Consider the following 16,296-nt stretch of genomic DNA (forward strand, 5'->3'; position numbering starts at 1 on the left):
GTTGAGGCAATCACGCCATGGAGGCCTGAACAAGAACTCCCTTGGCCTGGTAAACTCTGCAAACTTGGCTGAGTCCCCATTTGGAATCATGCTTTCACCTCTTTTCTGGAGCAGCCTGGAAGGACCTGCTTTGCAGTAGTCGCTGGAAATGGAAATGTGCCAGCCTCTCAGGCCAGAAGGTATTCTTTTTTCTTCTTTGAGTCTTACTTCATGACTCCTTTGGTTAGGACTTGGGGAAAACCAGTTTCCTGTTAGACAGCTTGTTTTCATCTTCTCTGGGCTCCAAGGACTGTGTTAATTTTTTTTTTTAATCAGAATTAAAGCTCTTAATGAGACGTATGGACCATCTTCTTTTATTTATTTATGGCCACTCCACACAGCATTTGGGATCTTAGTTCCCCAGCCAGGGATCGAACCTGCACCCTCTTGCACTGGAAGCACAGACTCTTAATCACTGGACCTGCAGGGAAGTTCCTAATCCAGCAACACATCCCCTTGGTTCTTCCAAAATAGCTCTATGCATACAGACATTTCAGTTCAGTTCAGTCACTCAGTTGTGTCCGACTCTTTGTGACCTCATGGACTGCAGCACGCCAGACCTCCCTGCCCATCATCAACTCCCAGAGTTTACTGAAACTCATGTCCTTTGAGTAGGTGTTGCCATCCAACCATCTCATCCTCTGTCGTCCCCTTCTCCTGCCTTCAATCTTTCCCAGCATCAGAGTTTTTTCAAATGAGTCAGTTCTTTGCATGAGGTGGCCAAAGTATTGGAGTTTCAGCTTCAGCATCAGTCTTTCCAATGAATATTCAGGACTGATTTCCTTTAGGATGGACTGGTTTGATCTCCTTGCTGTCCAAGGGATTCTCAAGAGTCTTCTCCAACACGACTGTTCAAAAGCGTCAATTCTTTGGTGCTCAGCTTCCTTTATAGTCCAACCATCACATCCATACATGACTGCTGGAAAAACCATAGATTTGACTAGACGGACCTTTGTCGGCAAAGTAATGTCTCTGCTTTTTAATATCCTGTCTAGGTTAGTCATAACTTTTTTCCAAGGAGCAAGCATCTTTTAATTTCATGGCTGCAGTCACCATCTGCAGTGATTTTGGAGCCCAAAAAATAAAGTTTGACACTGTTTCCACTGTTTCCCCATCTTTTTGCCATGAAGTGATGGGACCAGATGCCATGATCTTAGTTTTCAAATGTTGAGCTTTAAGCCAACTTTTTCACTTTCTTCTTCCACTTTCATCAAGAGGCTCTTTAGCTCTTCTTTTTCTGCCATAAAGGTGGTATCATCTGCATATCTGAGGTTATTGATATTTCTCTAGACAGTCTTGATTCCAGCTTGTGCTTCATCCATCCCAGTATTTCTCATGATGTACTCTCTTCATAAAAGTTAAATAAACAGGGTGACAATAGACAGCCTTGCTGTACTCCTTTCCCTATTTGGAACCAATCTGTTGTTCTTTTTTTTTTTTTTCTCCATGGACTGTAGCCCACCAGGCTCCTCTGTCCATGGGATTTCCTAGGCAAGAATACTGGAGTGGGTTGCCATTTCCTTCTCCACAGTCTGTTGTTCTTTGTCCAGTTCTAACTGTTGCTTCCTGACCAGGATACAGATTTCTCAATTGGCAGGTCAGGTGATCTGGTATTCACATCTCTTTAAGAATATAGACATGTAGGACACTTATTGAGCGACTTCACTTTTACTTTTCACTTTCATGCATTGGAGAAGGAAATGGCAACCCACTCCAGTGTTCTTGCCTGGAGAATCCCAGGGACAGCGGAGCCTGGTGGGCTGCCGTCTATGGGGACACACAGAGTTGCACAAGACTGAAGTGACTTAGCAGCAGCAGCAGCAGCAGAGGTGTATACACATTTAGAGATGTATATCTACCGATGCCGATATTTATATAGAAGTATATAGACCTCCGGGACTTCCCTGGTGGCTCAGGTGGTAAAGAATCCACCTGCAATGCAGGAGACTTGGGTTTAATCCCTGGGTCAGGAAGATCCCCTGGAGAAGGGAAAGGCATCCTACTCCATATATATATGGGCTTCCCAAGTGGCACTAGCGGTAATGGCACCATCTGCCAATGTAGAACACATAAGAGATCCAGGTTGTGGGTTCAATCCATGGGTCAGGAAAATCCCCTGGAGGAGGGCATGGCAACCCCCTCCAGTATGCTTGCCTGGAGAATCCCATGGACAGAGGAGCCTGGTAGACTACAGTCCATGGGGTCACGTCGAGTTGGGCACGACTGAAGTGAGTTATCAGGCATGCAGCACATACACACATATATATGAATAGAGACAAGTAAATGACGAGATAGTCATCCAGTGGAATCCATGGAGGAGATGTCAAAAGATGCTGTAATATTGTCTGCTGGGTTCCTATCCATGATATGTATATACAGTCTCCCCTTTTTTCAGCAGCTCCATGTTTCCACCAATATCTGTCTAACAGGTTTCTCTGCTTGCACTCCATCCTGCCCTCCCAAACCCAACCCTATTCACGCTATGACCACAGAACAGCTAGAATAATCCTTTGGAAATGTAGATCCCTATCCTACTCAGCACTTTCCAAGTGGCTTCTGATTGCACTTTGAATGAAATCTGAAGTCCTTACCCTAGAGCCCACCAAGGCCCTATACAGTCACTACCTTTTGACTGTGCCAAGCATGCCTCAGGGCCTTTGCACTTGTTAAGCCCTCTGGGAGGTTCTTCCCGAACATCATCAGGTGAAGAATCTTCAGTTCTCATTCTCTTTGTCCTTGTGGAATCCTGAGACACAGGAGCTGTGACAGAGGGTGTCCTGACTTGGGGATCTTTCCTTAGTTATTGCTGATGGCTTCATATGGTCTAGACTAGGGGGTCCCCAGCTTCTGGTGATCTGAGGTAGAACTTATGTAATAATAGAAATAAAGTACATAATATATGCAATGCGCTTGAATCATCCTATAGCCACTCCCCCGACATTTCACCATCCATGGAAAAATGGTCTTCCATGAAACCGGTCCCTGGTGCCAAAAAGGTTGGGGTCCCCTGGTCTAGACTATTGCACATGGGTGATGGAAGTACCAAAATGAACAGAAACCTTTCAGAGTGAAAAGTGAAAGTGATAAGAGAAACATGAAATTCATGTTTCAAAAATATATGCACTTTCCTCTGATAATCTTGGCTCCTATGTCAAGTGTGGATGCCACTTCTCTTCCAGATCATCGGGGTTTTTTGCAAATGCTCATGCCTTTCACATGAAACTGCTTTCAACATATTCCAGAGGACTCAACATAACTTATTCTATCGGTTAAAGGTCAAGCATTTAATAGTGAGAACTTTGAAACATGGAAAATCTACTTGAACACATTCCACAGTGGGAAAAATAAAAATGAACACAGGTGAAGTTAAGGGGAGACATAGGGAAAATTCCAAAGCAGTGACTGGAAGGTCAGCCCTCTGATAATAAGATAAGTGCATTTCGTCTGGCAAATGTCTATATTCTTTCACTTTTTTTTTTTTAAAGCAGCTAGACTAGCCTGGAGAAGCACAGGTCAGGTGAGTGGTGTATAAATAGTATCCATCTGAATCCTTAAATCAAACATATGCAACTGATGGGACTTCCCTGGTGGTCCAGTGGTTAAGAACCCACCTGCCAACGCAGAGGACACGGGTTGGATTCCTGGCCCAGAAAACTAAGATTCTACATGCCACTGGGCAACTAAACCCACGTGCCACAACTACTGAGCCTGAGACCTAGAGTCTGTGTTCTGCAACAAGAGAAGCCACCGCAATGAGATGTCCTCGCACCACAACTAGAGAGAAGGCCCTGCTCACCCGAACTAGAGAAAGTCCGCACATAGCAACCATGAGCCAGTGCAGCCGAAAAAGAAAAAAGAAAGCAACTGGTAAGATGGGGAAGATGGGAATTTCAGAGACCTAAGAGGGGTTACCCACAGAAAGTTTAAGATTCTTGGTAAAGGAAAGTCCTTCCAGCTCTGCTCCCGTTTTATTTATTTTTTAACTTAATTTTTATTTTACATTGAAGTATAGCTGGACTTACGATGTTGTGATTCAGCTAGTGGTTCAGTTATACATATACGTATATTCCTTCTTTTTCAGATTCTTTTCCCATATAGGTTGTTACAAATATTGAGCAGAGTTCCCTGGGCTCTACAGTAGGTCCTTGTTGATTTTCTATTTTCTATATAGTAGTGTGTATACGTTAATCCCAAATGCCTAATTTATCCCTCTCCTTGCTGTTCCCATTTTAGATGGGAAGAACTTTCTTGAATCTCTTCATTTCCCCCACTCCCTCCTAAGCTTGTTAAGAAGCTTCCCTGGCGGTTCAGTGGTTAAGACCCTGTGCTTCCAATGCAGGGGAGCAGGGTCGATCCCTGGTAGGTGAACTAATCCCACATACTACATGGTGTGGCCAAAAAATAAAAATATAAATAAATAAATTTTTAAAATTAAAAAAAGAAGACTATGAGGTAGCAAGGAGGGGCCTGAAAAGGCACAACCAAGGTGTGTCTGGGAGACAGTCAAGGGGTGAGGACAAATAGCCAGTTATTTTGACTGTAGCTTACTTCTCCCTTGGCTTCCCCTACAGGTCCTGTGCCTCTATGGGGGTGGGGGTGGGGGGCTCTGAGCTGAAAGAAATAAGAATGAACCAAGTAGCTGTCAGGTGTATCAAGCCAGCACCCCCTCTGGCTTCATGACAAATGGTCAACCTATGTGTTCAGTTCAGTTTAGTCGCTCGGTCGTGTCTGACTCTTTGCGACCCCATGAATCTCAGCACGTCAGGCCTCCCGGTCCATCACCAACTCCCGGAGTTCACTCAGACTCATGTCCATCGAGTCGGTGATGCCATCCAGCCATCTCATCCTCTGTCGTTCCCTTCTCCTCCTGCCCCCAGTCCCTCCCAGCATCAGAGTCTTTTCTGATGAGTCAACTCTTCGCATGAGGTGGCCAAAGTACTGGAGTTTTACCTTTAGCATCATTCCTTCCAAAGAAATCCCAGGGCTGATCTCCTTCAGAATGGACTGGTTGGATCTCCTTGCAGTCCAAGGGACTCTCAAGAGTCTTCTCCAACACCACAGTTCAAAAGAATCAATTCTTTGGCGCTCAGCTTTCTTCACAGTCCAACTCTCACATTCATACATGACCACAGGAAAAACCATAGCCTTGACTAGATGGACCTTTGTTGGCAAAGTAATGTCTCTGCTTTCCAATATGCTATCTAGGTGGTCATAACTTTTCTTCCAAGGAGTACGCGTCGTTTAATTTCATGGCTGCAATCCATCTGCAGTGATTTTGGAGCCCCCAAAAATAAAGTCTGACACTGTTTCCACTGTTTCCCCATCTATCTGCCATGAAGTGATGGGACCAGATGCCATGATCTTAGCTTTCTGAATGTTGAGCTTTAAGCCAAGTTTTTCACTCTCCACTTTCACTTTCATCAAGAGGCTTTTTAGTTCCTCTTCTCTTTCTGCCATAAGGGTGGTGTCATCTGCATATCTGAGGTTATTGATATTTCTCCCGGGAATCTTGATCCCAGCTTGTGCTTCTTCCAGCCCAGCGTTTCTCATGATGTACTCTGCATAGAAGTTAAATAAGCAGGGTGACAATATACAGCCTTGACGTACTCCTTTTCCTATTTGGAACCAGTCTGTTGTTCCATGTCCAGTTCTAACTGTTGCTTCCTGACCTGCATATAGGTTTCTTAAGAGGCAGATCAGGTGTTTTGGTATTCCCATCTCTTTCAGAATTTTCCACAGTTTATTGTGATCCACACAGTCAAAGGCTTTGGCATAGTCAATAAAGCAGAAATAGATGTTTTTCTGGAACTCTCTTGCTTTTTCCATGATCCAGTGGATGTTGGCAATTTGATTTCTGGTTCCTCTGCCTTTTCTAAAACCAGCTTGAACATCAGGAAGTTCACGGTTCATGTATTGCTGAAGCCTGGCTTTGAGAATTTTGAGCATTACTTTACTAGTGTGTGCTGCTGCTGCTGCTGCTAAGTCGCTTCAGTCGTGTCTGACTCTGTGTGACCCCATAGATGGCAGCCCACCAGGCTCCCCCATCCCTGGGATTCTCCAGGCAAGAACACTGGAGTGGGTTGCCATTTCCTTCTCCAATGCATGAAAGTAAAAAAATAAAGTGAAGTCGCTCAGTTGTGTCTGACTCCTAGAGACCCCATGGACTGCAGCCCACCAGGCCCCTCCATCCATGGGATTTTCCAGGCAAGAGTACTGGAGTGGGATGCCATTGCCCTCTCTGTACTAGCATGTGAGATGAGTTCAATTGTGCGGTAGTTTGAGCATTCTTTGGCATTGCCTTTCTTTGGGATTGGAATGAAAACTGACCTTTTCCAGCAGTGACCACTGCTGAGTTTTCCAAATTTGCTGGCATATTGAGTGCAGCACTTTCACAGCACCATCTTTCAGGATTTGAAATAGCTCAACTGGAATTCCATCACCTCCACTAGCTTTGTTCGTAGTGATGCTTTCTAAGGCCCACTTGACTTCACGTTCCAGGATGTCTGGTTCTAGATGAGTGACCATACCATCGTGATTATCTGGGTTGTGAAGATCTTTTTTGTACAGTTCTTCTGTGTATTCTTGCCACCTCTTCTTAGTATCTTCTGCTTCTGTTAGATCCATACCATTTCTGTCCTTTATCGAGCCCATCTTTGCATGAAATGTTCCCTTGGTATCTCTAATTTTCTTGAAGAGATTTCTAGTCTTTCCCATTCTGTTGTTTTCCTCTATTTCTTTGCATTGATCGCTGAGGAAGGCTTTCTTATCTCTCCTTGCTATTCTTTGGAACTCTACATTCAGATGTCTCTATCTTTCCTTTTCTCCTTTGCTTTTCACTTCAACCTATGTGTAAAGCTCTGGAATTCCACTCCCCTAGAGGGCTGTGTGCATGCTAGATGGCTTCAGTCTTGTCTGACTCATTGTGATCCTATGGACTGTAGACCACCAGGCTCCTCTGTCCATGGGATTCTCCAGGCAAGAATACTGGAGTGGGTAGCCATCTCATACTCTAGGGTATCTTCCCAACCCAGGGATTGAACCTGCATCTCTTATGTCTCCTTCATTGTCAGGCAGACTCTTTACCACTAGCACCATCTGGGAAACCCCCATAAGGGCTGCTGCTGCTGCTGCTGCTAAGTCGCGTCAGTCGTGTCCGACTCTGTGTGACCCCATAGATGGCAGCCCACCAGGCTCCTCCATCCCTGGGATTCTCCAGGCAAGAATACTGGAGTGGGTTGCCATTGCCTTCTCCGCCCATAAGGGCTAGGTCTATGCTTTACACAGTGACCCCCCAACCCCCGCCCTTGCTAGCCAACACCAGTTACTTGCTGGACATTTCTGAATGAATGAATGAACATTTCTTAAGCTCCTACTATGGCTCAGGCTCTGGGGACCCTGTGGAGACCAGTTAGACAAGGAGTTTGCTCCCGTGGGATCTGCAGTCCAGTGTTAAAGGGATGAACATATAAACAAGAGTCCCTCCAAGATGAGCCTTCTGAGTTGAGATGGACTCCTACCCTTCTCTGGGCTTCCCTGGTAGCTCAGATGGTAAAGAATCCACCTGCAATATGGGAGACCTGGGTTGAATCCCTGGGTTGGGAAGATCCCCTGGAAAAGGGAATGGCAACCCACTCTAGTATTCTCACCTGGGAAATCCCCGGACAGAGGATCCTGGTGGGCTACAGTCTATAGGGTCACAAAGAGTTGGACATGACTCAGGTGACTTAGCACGGATGCAGCCGCTTTCACAAAGGAGGTGACTTGTGGACAGAGCTAGAATTGCCCCAGAACTTGGAGGTCAGGGGAAGGGGAAATTCTGGAAGTTGTGTTAACACAGTAAGCACTCTGTTCTAAGCTAGCACCTATGTTTATTTGTCGTGACTGGGAGATGGGAGCTATTTAAGATTAAGTGGTGGAGGGAGGGGGTTGCTTCCTAAAATGCCAGCACTGCAAAAAACTGTTACTTGGGAGAAGCTGACTGAGTTGCTGTCAGAATAAATAATGAGGAATATAGGAAGGTCCCCAGAACAGTGCCAAGGTGCAGTAAGAGTACAGCAAGTGAGACTTCAAAATAACTCCCATTGCAGGTTTCCCTGGCAGTCCAGTGGTTGAGGGCCGGCCTTGCAATGCAGGGGACATGAGTTCCAAAGCAGGTGGTGGTGGGAGGGCAGGATCCCATTGCAGGGCAAGTAGGCCTGCGCACCACAACTACTGAAGCCCACACGCCCTGCAGCCTGTGCTCCACAAGAGAAACCACTGAAATGAGAAGATCTCATGCTAGAGAGAGCCCACGGGCAGCAACGAAGGCCCAGTGCAGTAAAAACAAAAACAAAACCAAAAACAGATCCTATGGCAGTTTCCTCTCCATCTCCATAGCAATCATCATCTCTGGAAACATCACCTTAATCAGTCCTCCGGCTTATACCTTTGCTTCCTGAAGACTATTCTCAATGCTGCAGCCAGAGTGACTCCTTTGACAGTTATAGTCAAGAGTATGTCCCTCAGCTGACAACCTTGCAGTGGTCTCGTGTCACCCAAGGTAAAAGCCAAAATCTTCACTGGTCTCCAGGAACCCACCTGAGCTTCCCCCTCTTCCTTCATTGACCTTGTCTTCTACTCTAGGTCTCAAGTGAAAAGACACTGGCCTCTCAGCTAGCTCAGTAACCACATCCAACACTCTCCTGCCTCAGGACCTTAGCACCTGCTGTTCCCTCTGCCCGGAAACTTTCCTCCAGGTTACTAAGTAGCTCACTCCTACCTCAAGTTATTGATATAATTACCTTTTTAATGGGACCTTCCCTGACAACCTTTTTCAAATAGAAACACTCCTCCCATGTTTTCTACCCTTCCCTGATTTTTCATAGCACTTATTACCTTTTATTACGTGAATAATATTATATTACTTTTTTATGTATGATACTCATTGGTATACTGTTTTTTATTGTACGTATTCTACTATGTATGACATTTATATAATGTATTTGTTGATTGACCCCGCTCCTCCCCACACCTGTCCCCTACCCCTTATCTCCTGTTGACTGAGGGCAGGAATTACGCTTCGCTCGGTGATGTATCTGCAAAGCCTGCACGGTGCCCGGTACCCAGCAGGTGCTCAGTAAATACGGGTAGGACCAAAAGAAAAAAAAAAGAAAAAAAAATCAATCCTGAACGAAACAATACATGAACGAGCCTGCGGTCTCTACCTCGACTTCCGGCCCTGGTTTAACCCCTTCGCGCTCCAGGTGAGGCTGGGGAGCCGAGCCCAACGCGCCTGCGCAGCACCACCGGGTGGGCGTGCGCAGGTTGTAGTCCCGGAGCAGCGGCAGCACTCCTTTTCGAGGCGCAGCACCCGCGGAGGGTTACATTCGGGAGAGGCGGGGCCTTCGCAGGCCCGGAGATTTGGGGGGCGGGACTCACTGGGAGTCCGGGCGGGGCGGCTGCTCCGCGTGCAGTTGCTCCACGTCTGCCTCGCCGCTCGCCCGGGGTCCCGCTCCCCGGCCTCTGCCGCCGCCCCCGGCTCCGTCCCCGGCCTACTCCCGGTCCTCCGCGCAGCCCCGGCCTTCCCCGCCGCAGCCATGTCCAAGGAGCCGCGGGCCGGGCGGGAGGAGATCCTGGAGTGCCAGGTGATGTGGGAGCCTGACAGCAAGAAGAACACGCAGATGGACCGCTTCCGGGCGGCAGTGGGCGCCGCCTGCGGCCTGGCACTGGGTGAGTGCGGGGTGAGCGTCCCGGGGGGCTCCCCGGCCACCTCTTGGCTGGACCAGGGGCTTTCAGAAATCGGGCTCCTCCCTTGGCCATCCGAGGGGCCACTTGGCAGAGGGACATTGCTTCTGGAGTCCCGGGAGCCCCCTTTTCCTGGACGTTGGCGTCAGGGCCCATCTTAGTTGTTGGAATGGTCTCCTGATTTTCATCTTCCCGCCTCTGGGGGTTGGAGGAGCCACTGGACAGGGGGGGCCCCTCCCTAGTGGGTGGGACAACTTCTGACTGTGGGGTTTTGCCCGCGTGTCTGTGCGGGGTGTCACTTCCTTTCTTTTTGGGGAGCCAGTCTCCTCTTCTCTGCAGTATCCATCTCTCTGGTAGGGTAGCCCCTCTGGTCTTGGAACCCCTGTGGACCGAGAGATCCCTTGTTAGCCATTCCTACCTGTGAGGAGTTCTCCCTGGAGTCTTGCCCTCCCATCCCGGGGGCTTCTGTCTCTCTGACCCAGGTCTTCTTTGACCCTTAGCTCTTCCCTTCTGTTGAGGGGTGGGTCACTTGGCAGCCACATTACCTGGTGCTGACCCCTCACTGCGCCCCCCCCCCTCCCCCCACCCCCTGCAGGCTGACTCTGGTAGAGGCCAGCCTGGTTTCTGGGCATCAAGGAGATGGATGATGCTCAGGCAGGAGACTGTCTCTGGGATTGGGGTGGAACTCCTTCCCCTTATGTGTTTACACTCCCAGCCCCAAACAGAACCTAGCCCAGTACCCCCCTTCCAGCTCCCTCCCTGTCCTCAGGAGCCACCTGGGTGAGATGGCCCTTTTCTGAGTGAGAAGCTTTCCCCCAGCTCTACCTGGCTGTCCACCTACTTCCTGCATCCTCCCTTCAGCGATTTTTCATCTCATTGTGACCCTTTCCCCCTCGTCTCGCCCCTCTGCCAGCTACGGAGACTCCTGTGTTTCTGTTGGTGGCATCACTGTCCTCAGGGAGCCCCACAGGAATGGAGACTTGGGTCGTCTGCCTTCCAGAATGGTCCCCTTTCCACCCCAGTGCCGGCATCTCCCTGGGGGCCCTGGTTTCCTCTTCCCTGAACACTGGCTGGTTTTCCTCCTTCCTGCTTCTCTTCTCTTTAGTACCTGCTGCCTGCGGGCTTTGCCTGAGCAGCCTTGAAGCGAAGGTCTGGTTGGTCACACCTGGGCTCTGAGACTCACAATGGCTCCTTGTTGACTGTGGATTTGCACATCCTGCCACCTGGCAGCTTCCATGTCCTCCACAGCACAGTGGGCGTCATAGCTTCCACAGGTAGCCCCTTCCCTTGCTCACCCAGCTCCCTCCCTCTCCCAGCTGCCTGCTCCCTGGAGACAGGTGTGGCTTATTACTCCCTAGGCCTTTTTTTTAGGTAATAGTTGCTAAGTTAATGTGTGTTGGATTGGGGGACAGAGTTGTTTCTTTTTGGCTACACCGCACGGCTTCTGGGATCTTAGTTCCCCCACCAGGGATTGAACCTGGGCCGTCGGCAGTGAGAGCACAGAGTTCCAACCACTGGACCGCCAGGAAACTCCCTGGGGCACAGACTTGATTCTCACCAAGAGCCAGGAGTGGAACCACATCCTTCTTTTGTGTTTCCGTGCCTTGATTCCATGTCTCTTTTTCTTCTGCCAGCTGTTCTCCCTGACGCTTTACAAAATGATTTCACAGAAGGGCAGTCCTGCGAGACGCATGAGGCTGAGCTATCACCCAACTGCTGGGATTCTGAACTGGCTCTGCCACTTACTAGCTGTGTGGTCAGAGGGAAGTCACCGGATCTCCCGAGCCTTGGTTTCCCTCATCTGTAAAATGGACATAATGAGAGGCCTGACATCATTGGGTGGGCGTGAGGGCGATCAGGCTGAGCGCTCTGCCACACCTGGCCGGTAGGGGTGGCTGAGCAGACACTGGCAGGCACCAATAGCCCCCAGACTGTCTGTCCAACTCCTGTCTGCCCTTCAAGGCTGGGACTGGTGGCCTGCTGGCCAGGGTGAAGCTGCAGAATTAGTTTGGGCTTCTCACACTGAGTTGCAGTCTCCTTGAGAGACTGCATAGGAAAAGCAAGATTTCCAGCTTCTTTGGCAAACCCACCGGCCCGTGATGATGGGTTCATGTCCCCACAGGCGGTATCAGTTGAGCTGAGTGGGGCTCCTCTCTTGGTCTGGGAGTGCTTTAGACCTTTTTTTCCCCCTCTTCCTCCTCTTCTACTCCTGATGATTAACCCACCCTGCTTCTCTGCTTTCCACAGGCCTGGCCCTGGACATCTTGGGCTTTGCTTTAGGAGCCAACTCAAATGCTGTCCTCTCTGATCATTCTCTTTACCACTTTCTTTTCCTCTCTCTCCAATTGCATATAATTTGGACTTTTAACCTGTCTTGCCTTTTCGTTTAGTCATGAGCATGTTTTTTTTTTTTGGCCTGTGAGGCATGTGGGATCTTTGTTTCCTGACTAGGGATCGAACCTGTGCCCCCTGCAGTGGAAGCATGGAGTCCTACCCACTGGACCATCAGGGAATCCCCTATTTGTGAGCCTTCTTATTTGCTTAAACACAGCACCCTTGAACTTGTGTTGTCTGTGCCATCAGCAATGGCTGGTGTGTGGCTGGTAGGCAGCACTGAGCAATGCTCTTGTCTGGATGTAGGGAGAGAGCAAGGGATGCGTCCTCACAGGCTGGCTCAGCCCTACTGCAACCCTGAGATGGGACGAGTAGGGGGGCATTCTCCAGCCCCACCAAGACCACTGTCAGTGGGAGGATTCTATCCTTGTGTTTTGGAGGGGCAGGGCCTCCCTGGAACTATGCAGTCTCTTCCAGGACCAGAACCATAGGTTGGTTGGCTCTTGTCATGGCTTCCAGCAGAGTTCGTCTGGGAATCCACAGCATGCCCACCTAGACCTTGGGGTCCTCTGGGTGCAGACCTTGGGGGCAGCCTGCAGCTCTGTGACACTTGGCCTTGTTTTCAAGGCCCCAGGGGGCATACTACATGCACCAGCTCTCGGTCATTAGGGGAGGCCACCAGCTTTATGGTACACATTACTTTTTGCTTTTTATACACAGCCATTAAAAAAAAAATATATATATATATGTATATATATTTATTTGACTGTGCTAGGTCTTTTAGCTGTAGCACATGGGGTCTTTGATCTGTGTTGCAGCATGTGGGATTTAGTTCCCTGACCAGGGGTCGAACCCTGCCCCCTTGCATTGGGAGCCCCAAGCCTTAACCACTGGACCACCAGGGAAGTCCCAGTACATGCTGTTCTGGAGGACTGGGCCAAGTATCTTTACATCACAAACTGCAACTCATCTCTGCATGCCAGCATCTGGGGGAAAACTGGCCAACACAAAGAAGGCTTGGTCTCCATTCTCAAACAGCTCAAGTGTCCTTGTGGAGAGAAGGCTCTCACAAAGGTAGCAGCGCTGAGCAGCAGGTGTAGGGGCATGTGCTGCACACCTTCTGAGCTCCAAGGCTATTAGGATGCTGCTAAAAGGGGCTGACAGGACCTTGAGCTGAGATGTGAAAGGTGTAGGCGGGTCAGAATTCTCACAGGTGGGGAGGAGGAAGCCAGTGAAGCTGCAGGCAGGGCTTATAAACTCAGAGGCCTGCAGGGACCAGGCAGGTGATGAGATATTAATAACAGTGAATGTTTAGTGAGCCCTTGCTACATGCCAGGCCTCATTTGGGAACTTTGCATGGATTAACTAACTTAATCCTTAGTAACCTGGCCAGATAGATGGGGCTCTCATCAAGTTTCCCAGCTGAGAAACTGGGAGTCTTGGCTAAGGTCTCCCAGCTGTGACCAGTAGGGCTGAAGCCAGCGCCCTGAGCTGTGGTATCAGGTTGCCTCTGGCATGTGTGTGCAGGGCCAGGTGGGGCGGCTGTTACCTGCTTTAGCTGTTTGTCACCATGTTGTGTGACTGCTGCCTGTTGCTTCATTGCGAATCACCCCAGGACTTGGTGACAGTAAACGACAGTAGACGTTTAGCATCTCTCAGTTTCCATGGGCCAGGCTTCTTGGGGGGCTTAGCTGGACAGTTCTAGCTCTGGGTCTCCCAAGGCTGCATCTGTCTGTTCTCATCTGAGGGCTGGACCGGGGCTGGCAGCCACACTATTCAGGGGCTGGCTCGCGTGGCAGCGAGTCATTGCTGGTTGTGGGCAGGGGGCCTCCGCTACTTGCCACCTAGGACTGCTTGAGTGTCCTCCCAGCATGGTCACTGGCTTCTCGCAGAGCAGGTGATCATGAGAGCAAGAACTGCAGCGCCCTTCTGACCTTCTGACCCAGCCTCACAAGGCACTCAAGTCGTTTCTGTAACAGCTGGTTGGTTGGTTGGTTGGATCAGCCTGGCTCAGCTGGGGGCAGGGAGGGGACACCTGTTGGCCAGCTCCCACAATCAAGACACCTGTCTTCTTGGGAGAAGCCAGAAATTCTGAATTTCATTTGGAAACCCAAATTTAGTATCAGCTGCTTCTGTTTCTTTCTGAGCATCGTGCAGACTGAATGAGACATGCCTGTGGTTGGTCACCCAGGTGTCCGGATTGTAGCCTCTGATCCCAGGTTGGGGTGTATGTGTACGAACAGAAGCCCTGGAGTCCCTGCTTGACTGGAGAGTTGTGGACGGTGGGAGAGTTTGGGCACAAACTCCACCCACTTCTCCATGGGTCATTGGGAAGTTGAGATGGCGTTGTGACCTCCAGCTCCGGGGTCGGCAGGCTGGTTACATTCCTCCACCCTGCTAGATGCTGTTGGGGATGCAGTTTGTGATGGGCTATCAAGGTCTTCAGGGGAGGCCTGCATTTCAAGCTCCGGCTCCATCTCTTGTGTCAGCCTGGGCGGGGTTGGGGGGGGGTGGGTGGTTTGGTGCCAGAGCTCTTTGCAATTTGTGAGGATCAAGATGATTAAAAAAAAAAAAAAAAAAAAAGCCTGGGAGAGGGAGGACCTGCAGGGCCTGTTTTTCTAGTGTGGTCTCCCCCAGGCCTCCCAGAGGCTCTGCTGCTGGAGAAGTGCCCTGGGCCTGGCACTGCCTCCCTTGACGGGGAACATGGAGGCAGGCTCCTGCTAACACGTGCTTTTTCATCCCTGTCTCCTTGTCTGAGCTCGTGTGATGCGGCCAGGAGGCCCGTCGTGTGTCACGAGTGATGCTCAGGGTAACACGCTTGGTTGGGCCCTCCTCTCTGACAAGCACTGTTCTTAGTGCTTCCTGTGCTTTGACTCACGCAGTCCTTGCAGTGACCCCACGATAAGTGCCATTATCTTACTTGGAAGAGACGGAGGCCCAGAGAAGATTAATGACTTGGGTGACATCAGCCAGTTTAGAGAGTGGCAGGACTTGCACCCGGACGGTCAGCCCTGAAGCCAGTGTCTGAGCAGTGTGCTCTCTGCAGTTGTCCTTGTGTCACAGGTGAGGATGCTGAGGCTCAGAGGGGTGAAGCAGCCAGCCCAAGGTCCCTGTCTAGTAAGTGACAAGAGCTGAGGCTCGATGCTGGTCATCCAGCCTGGCCCTGGGGGACAGATTAACCCTGCACTGTCATGGGAGGACCCGGGGCTGTCTCCAGCCAGTTTCCAGATGATACTCTAGAGAAACAGTCCCAGAGAGACAGCGTGGCCCACCTGAGGTCCCCAAGCACTGTATCGAGAGTCAGGGCTGTCTCCAGGCTCCCAGATGCAACCATCCCTGGTGTCTTTCCCTGTGAGCTTGGTTGACCTGGGCTGTGGCTCTTGGCTTGAGTAGATATAGGGCAGGGCTCGGGGGAGGTTCTCTTGCAGGGTTTGGAGGACGGGCAGGCATCGTTGCTGGGACACCAGCTTTCTTTCTTGAACTCAGAGTCCTAAGGCCCTCCCCCCCCTTCCTCTCATCACGGCTGTGCTGACTCTTACTACTTTGTCCCGATCTGTGCTGCCTTAGATGCCCCACGGTCTGGGCTCTGGGCTTCCTGCCTGGTCCTAGTCCCTTGCCCCTGCCGCCCTGGCTCTCAGCAATTGCTCTCTTCCTCCACCTCCCATGTCCGGCATGACTGAGAACAGATACTGGATGCTGGGACTTCCCTGGTGGTTCCTGTGGCTAGGACTGAGCTTCCAATGCAGGGGTCTCAGGTTCGATCCCTGGTCAGGGTACTAGATCCCACATGCCATAACTAAGATCCGGTGCAGCCAAAAAAAAAAAGAACTCTTTTAAAAAAAAACTTACTGGATGCCACATGGAGGAGGGACACTGCTAAGGGCAGGGATCACTATGTCTCATCCTCTGGATGCACCCCTGGTGAGGACGATGAAAACTGTAGTTGAGGGATGCAATGAGAGAACATGACCTGTTGGTCAGCTTCCTGCTGAACTGTTAGCATCCCTGGGGGCACCAGTGGATGAATTTTAAGTCCTGTTGAAAACATACCGAGATTAAAAAGGCCCAAAGAGGGGACAGGACTTGCCCGTGGTCCCAGGATTAGAACCTGCTGAGAAGAACATGCCTACATTTGTGTAAAAGTGGGAGGCAGAGGAATGTATTTGCTGACACATAAAATCTGCAAGGTCACACACAAAA

General features: G+C 50.0%; 1 protein-coding gene and 1 long non-coding RNA gene across 5 annotated transcripts in view; one reads left to right on the top strand and one right to left on the bottom strand.

Annotated features, from left to right (window-relative positions):
• Positions 1-9,063: 9,063 nt before the first annotated feature.
• AACS (acetoacetyl-CoA synthetase) overlaps positions 9,064-16,296 on the top strand; it is a 57,329-nt gene continuing 50,096 nt past the window's right edge. For 2 of the 3 annotated variants that reach the window (XM_025267816.2, XM_044930291.1), the window contains exon 1: positions 9,064-9,747. In XM_025267816.2, the coding sequence (XP_025123601.2) occupies positions 9,615-9,747 (133 nt within the window). In that variant the 5' untranslated portion in view covers positions 9,064-9,614. The remainder of the gene's footprint in view (positions 9,748-16,296) is intronic. The other variant, XM_025267815.2, reaches the window with a different exon arrangement.
• Positions 9,816-10,824, bottom strand: LOC123329949. Of its 2 annotated transcripts, none has more exons than XR_006545584.1 (2): positions 10,604-10,824; positions 9,816-10,144 (listed from the first exon to the last, which is right to left on the bottom strand). It is a non-coding gene; the product is annotated as an uncharacterized LOC123329949 (long non-coding RNA). The 2 variants fall into 2 exon arrangements; XR_006545583.1 differs by having other exon boundaries at positions 10,588-10,824.

The sequence above is a fragment of the Bubalus bubalis genome, chromosome 17 (genome assembly GCF_019923935.1).
Source record: "Bubalus bubalis isolate 160015118507 breed Murrah chromosome 17, NDDB_SH_1, whole genome shotgun sequence".
Classification (NCBI taxonomy): Eukaryota; Metazoa; Chordata; class Mammalia; order Artiodactyla; family Bovidae; genus Bubalus; species Bubalus bubalis.